Below are 16,603 nucleotides of genomic sequence, written 5' to 3'. Positions count from 1 at the left end.
GAAAAAAGAAAAGAAAAAACACAAAAAGAAAAAAGAAAAAACACAAAAGAAGAAAAAAAGAAAAGAAAAAGCCGGCCTTTCTCCAAGCCTCAGTGCCCCGGGGCCGGAGGCCACACCCAGCCCCGGGGGCCACTGAGGCCTGGCAGGGGTCTTTTACCTTCCCGGAAGCTGCCGACTGGCGAAGAGTGCCCGATGAGTAACCACAGAGAAACTACAGCAGGAACCACAGTGCGGGCCCAGACGGGGTCGGGGACAAGGAGAACGTGGCGGGTCAGAAAACAGAGCAAAATCCAGCAGGGAGAGAGCAGGAGCCCCGGGGCAGCCGCGCTGCCCTCCCCGTGAGTCCCTCTGCGCCCCCTCAGGAGGCCACGGGACAGGAGGAAAGTCCGAGATACAAAGGCGCACCACCACGCGGGAAGCAAGGCTGCCAGGCCACCCCTCGAGGGACGGAGGACAAGCCGAGGGTGGGACGTGCTGCACCCCTGCACGGGCCCAGGGCTGGGGCGCCCTCGCCCTCTGTGCATGTCTCCCTGAATAACCACATCTATCCGCGTCCTCGACGCTGGATGGGCTCCCTCCTCCAGGCTCCCTGAGAGCTGCTGGAGGTCCAGCTGGGGGGCCCTCCATGGTGACCCATGTCCTGATCAGGCTGTGCTCTGTGACCTCTCGTGTCACCCTTCTTCGGGCCTTGTCCCCCCACACCCCCCAGTCAGTAAAGCAGGAGGACCAGATGGGACGATGGCAGAGGCCCCCAGGCACCTCCTGGAGCCACAGCAAAGCACTGCCCCTACTCTGCGACCAGAAGAGCTCAGCTGAGGCTGTCGGACAAGGGTGGGCCTGGGTGCCAGCCTGGCCTCTGGGGGCCCTTCCTGCCCCATAGGGACCCCACCCCAACATTACCATGGCGACATCAGCCTGGAAGATCTGCTTGATGAACTTGTTTCTGGAGGAGTGGACCAGCTGGATGATGTCTCCATGCAGGGTGTCCCGATTCTTCTCCAGGAAGCCTGGGCAGTGGCAAGAAGAGGTCGGTCACACCGTGACACCTGCCAGCCTCCACCTGACAAAACCCAGCCGCTCCTCAAACCCACAGTGTGAGAGCCTGAGGAGTTAGGAACTGGTTAATGGCAGCGGGGAGGTCTTGCTGGGGGTGGTGGTGGTGGTGGTAGAAGACAGACTGGCCGAGGGCTGGGGATGCCTGATGGAGAGCGCCGCAGGGAAGCAGCACCCCTTCCCCCATAGGACTCAGGCTGCCCTGGCTTGTGGACAGAAGTGTTCAGAGACCTTAGACAAGTCATTTCCCTCTCCAGTCCCCATTTTTAAGTCCATAAAGTAGATAAAACTTACGTCCCCCCAGATCTAACATTCTATAATTTTGTAACTGTGCAGAGTCCACTCAATTTTCCCATCTGTGTCCTCAGCAACAGCATGAAGCCTGATACACAACAGATCTCAGGGAAGGTTGGTTGAATTGAAAAACACGATCCTCTGTTACTCCTAACGACAGACATTTGTTTGCTCCCCAATCCTTCAAACTTAATGTTGGCCTCCTCTTTTTGTTTTTTTTTAATTAATTAATTAATTAATTAATTTATTTATTTATTTATGATAGTCACAGAGAGAGAGAGGCAGAGACACAGGCAGAGGGAGAAGCAGGCTCCATGCACCGGGAGCCCGACGTGGGATTCGATCCCGGGTCTCCAGGATCGCGCCCTGGGCCAAAGGCAGGCGCCAAACCGCTGCGCCACCCAGGGATCCCCAGCCTCCTCTTTTTTAACAGCAAATTTGGATCTCCCAGTCTACTATTTGAGGGAGGGCTGGGCAGGCTTCAGAGTCCATCCCTGCAGCATGGCTCACTGATACACTTGTCAGCCTTCTGGACAATTCAACAAGGAAGTATGAAACCAGTGGCTCTTTGCTTGTTTGTTTTGAATTTCACTGGCCTTTGACTGCAGTTGGAACCCTTGGAGGCTGAACACAAGAGCTCAGTATAGACGCACACAGCAGCTGATGCTCATCCAAGGCAGCCCGTTAGAGCAGGGTGGTGGGGGCCGAGTGGCAAAGACAGTCTGCAAGATTCCAAGTGGGGTAACCCTGACTGTGACCTGACTCGCTGCTTCACCTCTAGCTTTTAAATGACCTGCTTGTCCCAGCAGCACAGAGGATGCATCCCCTCCAAAGTTCACACTTGGTCTTGCTGATGAAAGAGGTTTAGTGGGTCCTGGGGCTGGTTCTAGGCCTGGCATGGCACCTAATGGGCAAGGTCATGGGAAGACAGGTAACTTTGCCTTGTGAGCCTCAGCTTCCCCATCTGCACAAAGGAGCACTGAGCCCATCCAAAAGAATGGAACGCAGGGTCTTGGACAGATACTTGTAAACCCATATTTGTAGCAGCACAATTCATGGGAGCTAAAACGTGGAAACAACCCAAATGTGCATCGAGAGATGAATGAATAAATAAATAAAATATGTCCATCTGGAGATGGACAGTGGGGATGGTGGCACATTATGAATATACTTAATACCAATGTAGCCTTAAATACTGTTACAACAGTACATCTTGTATCACATATACTTAGCCACCATTTATTAAAATTTCTAAGAGAAAGAAAGAGCACTGGGCCCAGTGTTCCCTAAGACCCTTTCCCGCTCTGGACTTCAGCCCCTACCCCATCCTGGGTGGGAGACAGGCAAGGGTCGGAGAGGGCCCAGGCCAGGAGACGCCAGCCCCCGCCAGCGTGCTTATACCTTGGCTCTCATAATAGACGACGCCTGCAAAGTGGTTGATCCCGAACTGAGTCTCGTGGTTGTTCTTGGGGGGGATGTAGTTGGAGTTCAGCTTGTGTTGGGAGTTCAACTTATGCAACATGGTGGTGTCTGTCCCCTGCAGGAACCGACAGCCATGGTCAGCACTCCTCTCTCCCCACCCCTCCTCCACTCTCCCCCAGCTCCTCCTGCCTTTGCTGCCTAGGCCTGTGCACCTCCTCTTCTGTCTTTCTCAGAGCTCCCCCCTTTATTTGTATGCCACACAGGAGCACCCTGGGCCTCCACTTTGCCATCTATTAAGTGGGTAGATCCACGTGCAGTCCAGTTTAGAAAAATCTCTTTCCCACACCGAAGATCATGGGAGCAGTCCCTCCCCCACTGCGAGACACATCCCATGTCTGCAGCACCTGTTCTGGGCCAGCTATGTGCTGAGATCTTCACCGTTCAGGTCCAGGACCCCGTGGACCACAGGTGATCCCCAAATGTCAAATAATGCACCTGCACTGGCCTCAGAGCCATGCTGGCAGGCACAGATCATTGGGTCCATTTTACTGATGAGGGAAGCCGAGGCTCAGAGAGAGGGGAGGTTTTGCACAGGCTCCCAACAGGGGGCAGGTGCACCTTGGGGAACTTGCTCTCCTCATCGATGAGGGAGATGATGTTCATGGGCTTGTTGGCGATCATGTCCAGGGCGTCCTGGTTGTCGGTAAACTCGATGTGCAGCCAGTCGATGCTCTCCAGGTCGTACTCCTCCTGCTCCAGCTTGAACACGTGCCGCACAAAGAACTGCTGCAGGTGCTCATTGGCGAAGTTGATGCAGAGCTGCTCGAAGCTGCGGGGCACGCAGGGGACGGGGGAGGGGCTGAGCAGGCCTGGGCCCTTTGCTTGGCATGCCCTTGGCCACGCTGTGTTCCCAGCACACCCTCCCCAGCCTCTGAGGCGGGCAGCGTGGCCCAGTCCCCTGCCCCGCAGCTACAGAAGGGGACACTGAGTCAGAAGGAGTCAGAAGGGATGGAGGGGTTACGGGGAGCTCTGAGATGTCCAAATGTTACAGGAACTGAAGTGACTTGCCAGGGGTCACACAGGTGGTGAGGGGGACGGGGGGGCAAGGCAAGCAGAGCGGCTGCTGCCAGCCCCAGGATCACCCTGGGGCTGCTCTGTCCCTCTGCCCCTGACACGGCCCCCAAGAATGGCCCTTCAAGGAAGTGTGGGACCCCGAATGTGGCTCGGCCTCAACTGCTTCAAGGCACCTTGCAGCTTGGACCTGGGCAGATTACAGCAGGGCCTGGAGTGTCCCTACGGTGTAAGAGCCTTCTGCCCACCACCCCAGCTGGCCTCAGCTGACCCCGGCACTGGAGGGGACACGCAGGAAGCAGGGTGAGAGATGACCAGACGCAAACTCTCCAGCAGCCCGGGAGAGCGCGCTCGCCGCTCACTATGTGTAGTCTGAAGGCAGAGATGTGACACCTGTTCTGTCCCTGTTGTGGAAAAAAAACTCCCACAGAGTAGAGTTGCTCATGGTACCTGTTCACAGCAAAGTTCTCGAAGCCAAAGATGTCCAGGAGGCCGATGGACCTGCGAGAGCTCTTCACTTCCTGGGAGGGGGGCTTGTAAATTGCCGCATTGATCTTGTCCACAATCCACACGAAGAGCCGCCCGTAGATGCCCTGAGAGGTGGCTGTGTCAGCCCCTGGGCGCACATGCCCTCCCAAGGACAGGGCCCCGGGCTCCCAGGCCGTCACCGCCTCGTCAGCCCCTGCCCTGCTGTTTGAAACCACCCAGCCTTTACTCAAGCTGTTCCCTCTGCCTTGGAGCCCGTTTCCTGCTGGAACAATTCTTATTCCTTCTCGAAGCTCTGCCAAGAAGCCTTCCCTAACCTTGCAGCCCAAAGGCCCATCTTTCCATCCACCTCTGTCTCCCTATCAGCTCTGAACATCTCAAGGGTCCCAGAACCCAGCACAGAATCTGGTGCATGGCAGGGGCTCAGTGGCTAGCAAACTCGTGAGTGTGGGAACAGGAAGGACTGGGGGCCCTCTCTACCCGACCCACCCCATCTTCAGTGTCTTCTTTGGAAAGACCAGAGAGGGCATCCTCTGGGCTGGGAATAGCACAGCAGACTTAGTAGCCAAAGAATACAACCCAGCATGAGGCCCATGGGGCTGGAGAGCAGAGCAGGCCAGGATAGAGGACATAAGGGGACCAAGGCTGGCAGGGCTTCTGAGGGACACAAGACGCAGCCCCTTGTAGGATGAACAGAGCTCAGCAAGAGGCAGACTCTCGCTCAGGCCCCCCAGAAAGCCAGTGGCCAGAGCCTGGACCCAACTCAGGCAGGCCTCAAGGCCCAGATGTCCTTCTGATTCCATGGACTACTCAACTCCTGCGCAGATCAACAACCTAACACAAGGGGCAGAGAGAGCCAGCGCCACGCCACAAAGGCCCACCTTGACAAAGGCATCTCGCACATCCAGCGCCTGCTCCCTGCTGAGTGGGGTGGACACGGTCTCCCCACGGGTGATGAGTGTACGGCTAGTCAGGCAGTTCATCAGATCTGGGGGGTTCACCTGATGGGACAACATCCAGGTGTTTGCCCAACCACCCACGGCCCATCCCTCCCTCCACCCACACCCGAGAACTCCCTACCTGCTGTCCAACCAGGCCTTGCTCAGACCATTCCCTCCACTGCGAATGCCCTTCCCCACAGCCCCACAGCCCCACAGCCATCAGCCCCCACCCAAATGCTGCCTGGAAGGACTGCTCTCTCCTTGACAGCCTCCTCCCCCCCCAGCATGTTACCTGGTCCTCTCAGGACTGGCCCAGACTCTGGCTTTATTCATCCCAGTTTTCCAACTCAGGGCAGAGCCTAGAAAGCCTCTACTGACAGACTGACTTACCCAGGGTCCCTTGTGCCCCACACCACCCCCAGGGGGTAGGGGTGAGTGGGAGGGGGGGCTACGGCAGCGAGGTTCCCAGGCACTGGGCTCCACTCCTCCTCTGAGACCCATGTCCAGCACAGATCCTGCACACAGTTGGTTCTCTATATTGAACTTCTAGAACTCTCCCAGAGGGCCCTAGCTGCCAAGTTCCCACGTGCTCATTCCCCTCAACCTGAGCCACAACCACCCCTCTCAGAGAAACCGAAGCAGCTCTGGGGACTGAAGGCCAGATACTGACCTCGAGCAGGGATGCTGCTGTAGCCAGGGACGGAGAGAAGAGGACCTCACAGGCATCCAGGTTTTCAAATGTCCGGGCTGTCACAGCAAGTGGGTGCAGGGTCAGGCAAATGAGGGTGGGTGTGGGGGGAGGGGCAGGCTAGGAGGGCCAGGCTCTCAGGGTGGTGGGGGGCTGCCCTCTACACGGAGGCCACCAACACAGTGATTAAGTGCCTTTCTGGGTCAGTGGATGTTTAATGAATGTCCTCACCAGGAACTACAAGCACCGTGAGGGTAGGAACCACGTATGCCCCGCACCTGGCACCATGCCAGACATCCAGGTAGAGACACTGGCAGTCACACCCCCCCTCCCCTCATGCTCCTCCAGCCCGGACTCCCAGAGCTCCTGGTGGCAGCCGTGGCTCCTGTGAGGCAGGGTTCATGCCTGCTGGGACAGAAAGTGGGCCTCCGTAGCCAGCAGACGGCTAGGCGCTGCGCTGCCCTTGGCCCTGGTGCAGGGGTGGGGCGGGGGTGTGCGTCAGGGCCTCACCCTCATACTGCAGGTTGCCCAGATGCAGGATGGCAGCCAGGAGCTTGGAGATCTCCCAGTTCTCCGTGTCAGTGAACATGAGCACCTTCATGGCCGAGCGGATGCTGGCGTACTCCTGGCTGTCCTCCCGGCCCTCGCAGACAGTACAGTTACCCTGCAGGGCACAGGTGGGGGGCCCAGGAGGACATCAGCAAGGCTGTGGGGACCCCCGGAGGGGCAGTGCCTGAGCTGAAGGCCAGGCCAGTCTGGGGTGTCAGGCGCTGACCTCATCTCGTGAGCACCATGACCTCTCCAGAAAATCTAGAAAGCTCTTGGCTAGGGCTTTTTTTTTTTTTTTTTTTTTTTTTTTTTTAAGATTTGAGAGAAAGAGAGAGCACAAGCAGGGGGAGAGGCAGAGGGAGAGGGAGAAGCAGACTTCTCGCTGAGCAGGGAGCCCGATGTGGGGCTTGATCCCAGGACTCTGGGATCATGACCTGAGCTGAAGGCAGACACTTAACAGACTGAGCTACTCAGGCGCCCCTTGGCTAGAGCTTTTTGGGAACACAACCACTCCCAGGGGACCTGGGTGACCCTTCTTCCCAAGAGTGAGTGGAGCTGGATCGCTGAGACCGGTCCTGCCCTGTCCTCTAGCCTGGTGGTCCCAGCAGTAAGGCCCTAGCGTCTCCCACCCTCACTGGACCCTATCCCTCAGGGACGTGAAGGCCACACCAGTGCCGCCCAGTGCAGGAGGAGCAGAAGGAGGTGGCGGCACACAGGCAGGGCACTGATAGGGGTCTGCCCGATGACATGTGCCCACGAGCATGTGTGTGTGTGTGTGTGTGTGTGTGTGTGTGTGTGTGTGTGTGTGTAGCTTCCCATGCAGCTATAGGAAGTGTCTGGGGAGGCCTGCAAACCTACAACACATACTCCTTTGTTGTCCTACATCCCTCCCTTGTGTCCCTGTGGCCTGGTGTGGCCCAGCCCCAGACAACTGGGCAGGGATTCTCCCCAGGGCTAAGGAAGCTGGTTATCCCCACCACCCCACTGAGCCAGCCGGCCATGTACACACATCGCCACCCAACTGCTGCTGGGTGGCAGCAATGGCCCCAGATTCCACTTCTTGGTGGCTAGACAGCAGCAAGAGGCTGGCACCTGGGCCCTGTGACCAGTGAGCCCCCAAGGCTGAAGCTGCAACAGCCTGTGTCCTCCAGTCCTAGGGGGCCCAGCAGAGGTCCTAGTCTTCATGCCCTCAAAGACCGAACTAACAGTGTGGGTATGCTGGCAGGTCTGGGCACGTGTGTCTACATGTCCCCGGGTCTAGGATGCCTACATACATTTAGGAACATGTGTATCTAGGGGGATAATTCATCTAGGTGCATGTGCAGGTGGATTGTGCCCAAGTGGGGGACAAGCCCTAGGGCACATACAAGTCCCTGGGGTAGGCCTGGGGACAGGGAAAGCCCACTCAGAGGTTCCCACCCACCAGGCCTGGAGCTGGCGAGCAGCCGGGGGGCTGTCCCCGGCCTCGCTGGGATGGGGGTCCCCCTCCCTGGACGCCCTGCCCGGGTCTCACCATAGCCAAGTAGTTATAGTCCGTGGCCTGGCCGAGGCCCAGCTTCTTCTTCTGATCCGCACTCATGCCCTCCAGCATGCAATAGAACACATGGTAATTTCTTTCATCGGGGGCCTGAAAATGTGGGCACAAGGTGTTGGGGGATAGAGGCAGGGGGAGGCATCAGAAACCAGAGGATCAAGATGAAACATGATTTACTATTTTAACAGATGACTTTGGCAAAAAGCCCCTGTGGGCAGGTTTCATGGTGGGAATTCCGGCACCACAGTAAGGGGGCAGCAGCATAGGGACGATCCAGACCGTGGGGCCCTCTCCCTCCCCCTCCCGTCCCCCTCGAGGCTGGGGGTCCTGTGTTGGTGCAGCTCTGCCCTCCACTCTGGCCCACCTGGCGACAGACACGGGACTTCTCCAGCAGGTACTGCTCGATCTTGGCACCCTCGATGGCACCCCGCTTGTTGAAGTGAATATCGATGTACTTCCCAAAGCGGCTGGAGTTGTCGTTGCGGATGGTCTTGGCATTCCCAAATGCTTCAGGGTGGGGAGAGGGTCATGGGCAAGGTCAGCACCCACCCAGCCACCCAGCCCCACTCTGAGAGCCCTGGCCCTACCTTCCAGGATGGGGGTGGCTTCCAGCACCTGCTGCTCGATCCATGAGTGCTGCCCACTGATGGCTGCCAGGAACTGCAGGATCAGCTTGGTGCTCTCCGTCTTCCCTGCCCCAGACTCCCCGCTGCAGAGGAGACCCAGAGAGAGGCAGGACCCATCACAGTCTGCATGGGTCTCTGCCTACGGGTCTTCAGCCCCAGCTGCTTCCCCCACCTGCACCTCCCTCGTCCCCCTGCCCCAGCCTGTAAAATAGGCTGACAGTATGGACCTTTCAGGGATGGGAAAGGCTCCAGAGCTCAGTGCTCTGCCATGGCTCAAAGTACTTTCTTTCCCCTTCATTCAGATACACATATACCCCTCTGTCCATACCTGCCATAGAGCATGGCATGCTAGCTAGATCAGTGCTTTGTCCCATTGCCCTCTGCCCAAAAGAGAATAGGAGCCTGAAATTTCACCTGACTCTAACTTAACAGGAGCCAGTATTAAACAAGGTTGGCCTCAAAACTTAACAAAAAATTTGGCAGCATTAATAGAGATGTAAGGCCTAGGAAAGGGGAGGTGATTCTCTACATTGAGGTATTAGCAAGAACACAAAGCTAGAGCTCTAGGAGCTAAGCCTAGAGCTCCAATCTGGTGCCAGGCCACCCACCTGATAATGCAGCACTGGTCACGGCTGTTGCGCTTCATGTTGAAATAGCAATTATCGGCAATGGCAAAGATGTGGGGGGGCATCTCCCCAATCTTCTTGTTGGTATACTGGCGGATATGCTCTGGTGAGTAGATGGAGAGCAGCTGGTAGGGGTTCACAGCCACTAAGATGGAGCCTGTGTACGTCTGTGGGCAAAAAGGGATGAGGAACTTGCCACTTCCCATGTGGAGGTTCTGACTCTAGAAAGTTCTCAGGCTCTGCCCTGCTCCATTCCTCTGGAAGGTAAGCACTGGCTTTGGAGTCACACGGACCTGGGGTCAGAGTCCTCCCTCTCTGTGAGCTGGTGGTGGGGCCTTCTAACTAGCATGGGGTCTGGGTTGGAGTAGGTGCTCAGTGAGGTTTAATGAAGGGAGGAAGGGAGTAGGGAAGGAGGGAGGGTCTCTAAGCCTCCATTTCCTTATCTTTATCTGTAAAATAAGCATAACATAACTATTTATAAAGATGAGGAGATGGTGTACTTTAAAAGTCATAGCACCCTGTAGGTACTCCTCAGTGGCTCCCACTTTGGCCTCTAAGCCCTGCATCCCAAAGATTTGGAGTGACAATCATAATAAACCAGACCATTCCAGAACAGAGGCTGGGCTGGTCCATGGGGAGTGGAACCATGCTGTAACGTGCTGAAAGGGCTGGGGGATGTGGTTTGGGGGCTGGGTAGGCCCCAGTCTCTGCAGCTCAGCCCCAGGGCAGAGGAGACCCTGTGCTCTGGGGGACAGGGAACCTCTAGCCACCCTGGTCAGCAAAGGTGCAGGGACCCAGTGCACCTCAGATAAGCCTCTAGTGGGCTTTCTCTCCTTGGGCTCCTCTGTTGATGCAGATTGGCCACCTGTGCACAAAATTTCCTGGTGTGAGCCTGGGACCTTGCCACACAGGGGACAACATGGCCTGGCCCCCCTGCTACCAGGGCAGAATAAGGTACCCAGGGGTTACCGCTCCCTCCACCAGCCCCTCCCCACCCCAGCTTGAAAAGGTCAGGCTCAGCCTGTAATTGGTGATGGATGTATTGACATCTGGGCCTGGAGAGACTAAAAAAAAACATGTGACCACAAAGAGGATGTGACAGCCTGGTCTGTCACCTCCCACCAAGGGCTTAATGCATCACCCCAGAGCCAAAGCCATGCCCCAGCAGCCCCAGCCCACGATAGCCATGCCGGGGAAAAGTGCCACTGCCAGCACCGCTTTCCAGGGGACATGCCCAAACCAGGGCCAGGTGTGGCCAGGCAAAGCAGCCGGGGCTGGGCAGCCCAGACCTGGGTTCCCGTCCTGGCTCTGCCCGCCCGGGGTCAGGACACCTGGCCACTTACCACCCTTTTCTGGGCCCCAGAGGACATTCCCCTCCCACCTGGGCTCTGGTCTTCCTCCAAGCAGCCCTGCCAGAAGCAGCTGAGCCTGATGACGACGCACACCGTGTGCAAGACCTGACTGTGTGCAAGAGCCCAAGCAGGAAGAGATGCAGTGGGATGGGGACGCAGCCTGCGGGGAGGGAGCTGCCAGGCCAAGCACACCCTGAGAGCCGGAGCCAGCTCTCTGCCACACTCACCCGCCCTCCACAGTTGGTCTGAGGTTGGAAGGTGGGGAACAGGAAAAAAGGGAACTGGTCAGTGGGGAGTGGGATATAGAGGCATTCTCCCTCAGCCACCCCACACAGCCCAGGGACAGGCTAATTTCTCAGATCAGAACCCATAAACCTCCAGCCCAGGGCTCCTCAGCTCATCACATCCAGCTCAGCCCTGCCTATGAGAAGCAGCTGGTCCCCATCCCCAAGAAAGGGAGTCAGCCACAAAGACCATCTTTTTGGCAGATCGCCTTGCCTGTCAACAACCTCAGTTTGTTCCTCTGTAAAAGGGGAATGTATGTATTCCCAGGACTATGTAAAGCCCGAAGGTCATAACCTTTGACATGTGCCTGTGCCTGGCTACAGAGTAGCCATCCTTACATGCCACCTTCCTTTCTTCTTGATACTTCCTTAATAAAGTGGCACTGAACCACCTGGTCTGTGATCACCACGTGGCATGAGGCTGGCTCCATGCAGTCATTCAAGACTCACGAGGAGGCTGACAGCCATATCCTGGGGGCCAGGGAGGGAAAGCCTGGGCCTGTGTGTGGCAGCAGATTTCTCTGGTGGGTGAGGTGGGGGTGGGGGGAGAGGGAGGGAAGAGTGAGGGCTAGGCAGTGGGAATTAAGCACAGAGGCATGAAAGGGCATGGCATTTGGAAGGCCTGCTGGAGAAAGGTCACCTTGGCAGCCGTGGGAGGATGAAGGATTGTCCCAGAGGCTGGAGGCAGAAACACTGTTTCAGACCTAATGAACCAGTCAGCGTGGCAGTGGGAGCTGGACAGAGGTGGCTCTGGGAGCAGGCTGGGTGACCAAGTGCAGGGCCGGCCAATGCCAGAGAGGACGCGGTGATGAAAACTGCCAGAAGCCTTCCTGGGGCAGGGCCCGGATCTTCCTCTCCCCCACAAAGCCTCTAGGACTCTCTCCACCTCCCCCCACAGCACAGGGGGGCCCCCTGGAGCACCAGGCCCTGAGCCCCCTGCCACCTGGATGTCCTCCCTTCCATTCACCCACCTGTCCAGACCCCACCCTCCCCTCCAACTCTGCTCCTTCTCACACTGCCCAGCTTGGCCAACAGGGCCCCACCATCCTTCGCCCTGGGTGGGGGTGGCATGGGAGGCCCTTCATTGCCTCCCTCTTTTTCATCCCAGCCCACCTCTCTCCGCCCCCTGGCCCCGGCCACCATGGGCTCTCAGCGGGCTGCTGCAGGTGCCCCGCTACAATTCACTTCACTCTGAGCCAGGACCAGCTTTTCAAAAATGTGACTGCAGCATCCCCTGGCTGAAAACCCTCAGGCAAGTTCCCTGGATGCAAGATACCAGAGCCCTGGCCCTCACCAGCAGCATCCCACAGCCAGGAGGCCCCCTCCTTATTAACCCTTCAGCTAAAAACACCAAACTCCATCCCATGCCCTCTCACCCAGCTAATTCCTCAGGTCCAAGCTGAGACGATTCCCCTACAAGAAGCCAGGCAACCTCCTACGTGATCTGCACAGTCCCTGTCACTTGGCCCACCTGACTCCTGTGTAATTTCAGGGCCTCCTCCCTCTAGTCGCACTGTCCTCTCTGCCTGGGCCCAGCACCATACACAGCACACAGGATGTGCCCAGAAAATTGAAAGAATGATCGAGTGATCAAAAGAATGACTAAATTAACAGGTGGAGAAGAAATGGAGTAGACCGCATTAACTGCTGCTCACAGGAAAGCGCAGAGAAGGGAGCTAAGGGGACAGCCTGTCAGCAGCCCCGAGGCACCCTGCCTGCAGTGACAGTGACAGGAAGGATGGTCTGGGGACGTGGCTCATGGAAAACACACAGAACAGTGCAGGGAGCAATGCTCCATTTGTGTAGAAAAAATAAGGTATTTTATATATAACATTACATTATATTTGCTATATATCATATATAGTCTTTCTCTCTGGAGACAGATATGAACTTAGCAGTGATTTTCTCTGTGGCAAAAGGCGAACCTTCTAATTACAGCACATGTGCCCACTTCAAAATAACTTATATAACGGAGACCTCTTTGTCAGTGAGGAGGACCCTCCCCAGCAGGGAAAGAACGCACAGCCGTCACCTGGCTCCCTCCTGGGCGCAGGACGGTGCCGCCGTCAATCCAGTGTTGCCTGTGCCCCTCAGAAGGCCACTGTGAGGGGTTACACACCCCTTTCCAGATGGGAGAACTTGCGCCTCTGGGAGGCAGAGGGACTTCAAGATCATACACCAGGGAGGCAGGGGCTGAATGAAGGGGGGCTGCTGGCACCGGAGCCCAGCCTCACCTCCCCACCTGGGCTAACCCATCCCAGGAACATGCCCACAGGACTGTAGAGCTGGCAGCCAGAGAGTGAATAAGGGATGGGCTTGGCCACTGCTGGCAACCAGACCCAGGCTCGTCCTGCCCTGTCTGGGCCTCAGTACGTGTCCACCCCCAAGGCTCCGTGCTCCCCTCTGGCCTGCCCCCTCTCCAAGGTCCATGGTCAGTCCTGGGTTATTGCCCAGCTGCCCAGCAGGCCTCCTGCTCAAGCCTCCAGGAAGAAAGTCTGCCTTTGGGGCCACAGGCTGGGAGGGGAAGAGATAAAGGATCATAGGCTGGGGCAGGGGGAGATAAGCCAAGGACATAGCATACATGGTCCCCAGGGGCCCCAAGTCTCCAGGCAGAGTCCTCAGGACCTCTCTGGAGCCAGAGACACACTCTTGGAGATGTGACAGGAATGGCTCCACCTCTCCTAAGAAGCTCCCCGCCTGTCAGCCCGGGAACCTCTCCTTTAGCAGGCCATGGAGACCAAGACACACCCTGGGCACACACACCTTCCCATAGGCACAGATGTGCTCACCCAGGAAGTCTGCTCTGGTACCAGAGGGAGGCTGAGACCAGGGAAGAGCAGGAACTCCCCAGATGCCCTTGCCAAGACTTGGACCCTGGCCTCCCACACTGGGGCTCCAGTCCATGTTCAGCAGCAGGAAGCCCTGGATCCCCACCAGCCCTGCCACTTGCTCCCTGCAGGACCCAGAGAGGACACCTGGCCTCTGAGACCACCCAACCAGGGGTTGCTCTGAGGGTCCTCCCCCACTGGGGGTGTCCAGGGCTGATTTGTGGGCCTGGGATGCTGTCCCTCAGGCTCCTGGGGGAGGCTAACTGGAGCGGGCAAGCCCAAGACATACAGTCAGGGACAGAGCATTGCCCAGCCCAGGGCTGTGAGCGGTCATAGTAATCTGAGGAAATCCTGGGCACATGGGGCTGTGCCCAGGGTAACCCAAGCCACGAAGTGACCAGGGGTTGCCATGGTTAGGGACAGGTATGGTTTCTGGGTGGGATAATAGCCCAGCTACTTCTTCAAAGCTCTGTTCCTACCCCATCTACCCCATCACAGATTCAAAGAGTGAGCAAGTTGAAACCTTGAACAGGACGATCCTTGAACAGAAGGGCTCCCCAGACCAACAGACACCCAGAATCCAAACCCATGGACCAACCAAGCTTGGGACCCCCCAAGGGCCCCGTGAATAAGAGGGCCACTTAAGCCACTCCTCTCCACACAGTGTCCTGTCCCCTCCTCACTTGTCCCCTCCCTCCTCCAGGAAAGAGGCCACCAGAAAGGATACTGGTGATAACTTCTAATGAGGCAAATGGCACAGATCTTAGGGCTTTTTGGAGAATCCATAAGCCTCTGGAATTCTCTCCTTTGCTCCCCTAGTTAGCCTACTCAAGGACGTGAAGCCGATTTCTCTGCTAGCTGCCCCCTAGTCCATCCCCCTCAGTTTCACAAAGAAGATTTGCTCTTCCTGCAGTCTTTCCTCCCCTCTCCTTTAAGGATCCTGTGTCTGCCTTTGTTCCTTTATCCAGTCCGCCAACCGTCCCTCACGTGTGAGGAACCAGTTTGCCTGCAAAAATCAATGAACCTGGTGGGGCACCTGGGTGGCTCAGTGTGTGAGCATCTGCCTTTGGCTCCGGTTGTGATCCTGGAGTCTGGGATTGAGTCTGGGATCACATCCCGCATCAGGCTCCCCGCAGGGAGCCTGCTTCTCCCTCTGCCTGTCTCTCTGCCTTTCTCTGTCTCTCATGAATACATAAATATATTTTTTTTAATTTGTATTTATTTATGATAGTCACAGACAGAGAGAGAGAGAGAGAGAGGCAGAGACATAGGCAGAGGGAGAAGCAGGCTCCATGCACCGGGAGCCCGACGTGGGATTCGATCCCGGGTCTCCAGGATTGCGCCCTGGGCCAAAGGCAGGCACTAAACCACTGTGCCACCCAGGGATCCCCATAAATACTTTTTTAAAAAATCAACAAACTGTGTGCAAAATAACCAATGCCATGCCTCTGAGCTATTCTTAGTGGACATGGTCTGGGGGGTCTCTGGTGGGGACAGTTCCCATCTTACCCACCTCCTCCATGTAGGGGCCTCTCGGCCTTCTCCTGACAGGAGACTGGGGCAGACATCAGCTCTGATGGTGGGCTCCCTCGGGGGGAGGGGCAGACTCCTCCCTCACCTGCCTCCAGACCCAAGTGTCAGACTCCACCCAGGCCTGGGAAGCAGCCACAGGGCGCCCTAGGACCCTTTGTGTCCACCTGCCATCTAGAGAGAAGAGTCAGTTGGGAACAGCCAAGAACTGGGGGGCAGATACCAGTGAGTCCCCATGGGGTTGCTCCAGCCCCATCCTCCCATGTGGGTGCTGCTCATGTCTGGAGGTGCCATCTCTGCCCTGCCTCCCCTCCCCTAGGTGAGGGAAAGAGTGACAGGGGCTTTATCAGTGCTGAAGGGCACTCTGTAAAAGCTACTTGTGCTTACTCAGTGGACAGATGTGAAGGGCCTGGGCACAGCCGCCTCCCCTTGGGAGCCTAAATAGCAGAGGGTCCCAGAGTGGGGAGGGTAGCAGAGGGCTTCCCTGGCAGCTGAGTGGCCACAATTCCAGGGCTTCTAAGAGGATGGATCCCTGGCCTTGACACAGCTCCTGGCTGGGACTGCTCAGGGACAACTTCAGGGCTTCAGGCCCCCTCTCCCTGGCTCCTCCTCACAGTCCTGACAACCTGAGTGACACTGTGCTGCTCCCTCACCAGGCACTGTCCTGCCTCCAGCCTCCTATCCATGCAGCACCCCTTCCCAGATGCTGTATCACCCACCTCTGGGAACCCGACCGCTCTTCCTGAGCTGGGAGCGTAGGCCTCACTACTACACCCTGCAGAACCTGCTCTGTCTTCACTTGTCTCAAGCACTTCTCTCAACACTTGTCACTCTGGATACTGGTGCACCCTGGATACTGGTGGCCTGGGGCCCTGCCTTTCAGGGGACGGGGCTCCCTCCTGCTTCTCCTTTAATCACACAGCCCTAGTTTCCTTCACCCCGAGCTGCTTGAGGGACAGGCTGAGTCAGAGACATTCAGTGAGCCCAGCACACAGCGGTGGGCCTGGCTAAACCTTGTGGAGGCTCAGTTTTCCTGTCTATAAAATGGGACTATGGGATTAGCTCAGTGGTTCTCAGAGTGTGGTCTGGAGACCCCTGAGGGTCCCAAAGGCCCTTTCAAGAAGTCCGCAAATGCCTTTTCATCTCCGTATCTGTGAAGCCAGCTTTTCCTCATACACTTCAACCAAACAACCTCACAACAGTTTAGATGAGAATTAGCTGTCTTCTAATAAGCCAGACATTAAAGATATTTCAAAAAATTATAACTCTTCTAGTTAATTTGGGGGGGGGCATATTTATAGGTATTTTTCACAAAAATA

The 16,603-nt window shown here is 56.8% G+C and overlaps 1 protein-coding gene across 3 annotated transcripts in view; it reads right to left on the bottom strand.

Annotated features, from left to right (window-relative positions):
* The window catches only part of MYO7A (myosin VIIA), an 85,044-nt gene that overhangs the window by 43,112 nt on the left and 25,329 nt on the right, over positions 1-16,603 (bottom strand). For 2 of the 3 annotated variants that reach the window (XM_072725980.1, XM_072725979.1), the window contains exons 5-15: positions 9,273-9,457; positions 8,626-8,747; positions 8,403-8,545; positions 8,018-8,131; positions 6,466-6,619; positions 5,938-6,014; positions 5,208-5,327; positions 4,291-4,433; positions 3,388-3,598; positions 2,749-2,884; positions 901-1,007 (exon numbers count right to left, since the gene is read on the bottom strand). In XM_072725980.1, the coding sequence (XP_072582081.1) occupies positions 901-1,007; positions 2,749-2,884; positions 3,388-3,598; positions 4,291-4,433; positions 5,208-5,327; positions 5,938-6,014; positions 6,466-6,619; positions 8,018-8,131; positions 8,403-8,545; positions 8,626-8,747; positions 9,273-9,457 (1,512 nt within the window). Of the gene's footprint in view, positions 1-900; positions 1,008-2,748; positions 2,885-3,387; positions 3,599-4,290; positions 4,434-5,207; positions 5,328-5,937; positions 6,015-6,465; positions 6,620-8,017; positions 8,132-8,402; positions 8,546-8,625; positions 8,748-9,272; positions 9,458-10,869; positions 10,888-16,603 lie in introns of all 3 variants that reach the window. The other variant, XM_026010431.2, reaches the window with a different exon arrangement.

This window comes from Vulpes vulpes, chromosome 11, assembly GCF_048418805.1.
Source record: "Vulpes vulpes isolate BD-2025 chromosome 11, VulVul3, whole genome shotgun sequence".
In the NCBI taxonomy this organism is placed as follows: domain Eukaryota; kingdom Metazoa; phylum Chordata; class Mammalia; order Carnivora; family Canidae; genus Vulpes; species Vulpes vulpes.
Note: the sequence above shows the minus strand (reverse complement) of the source record. Positions and strands in the feature narration are given on the sequence as shown.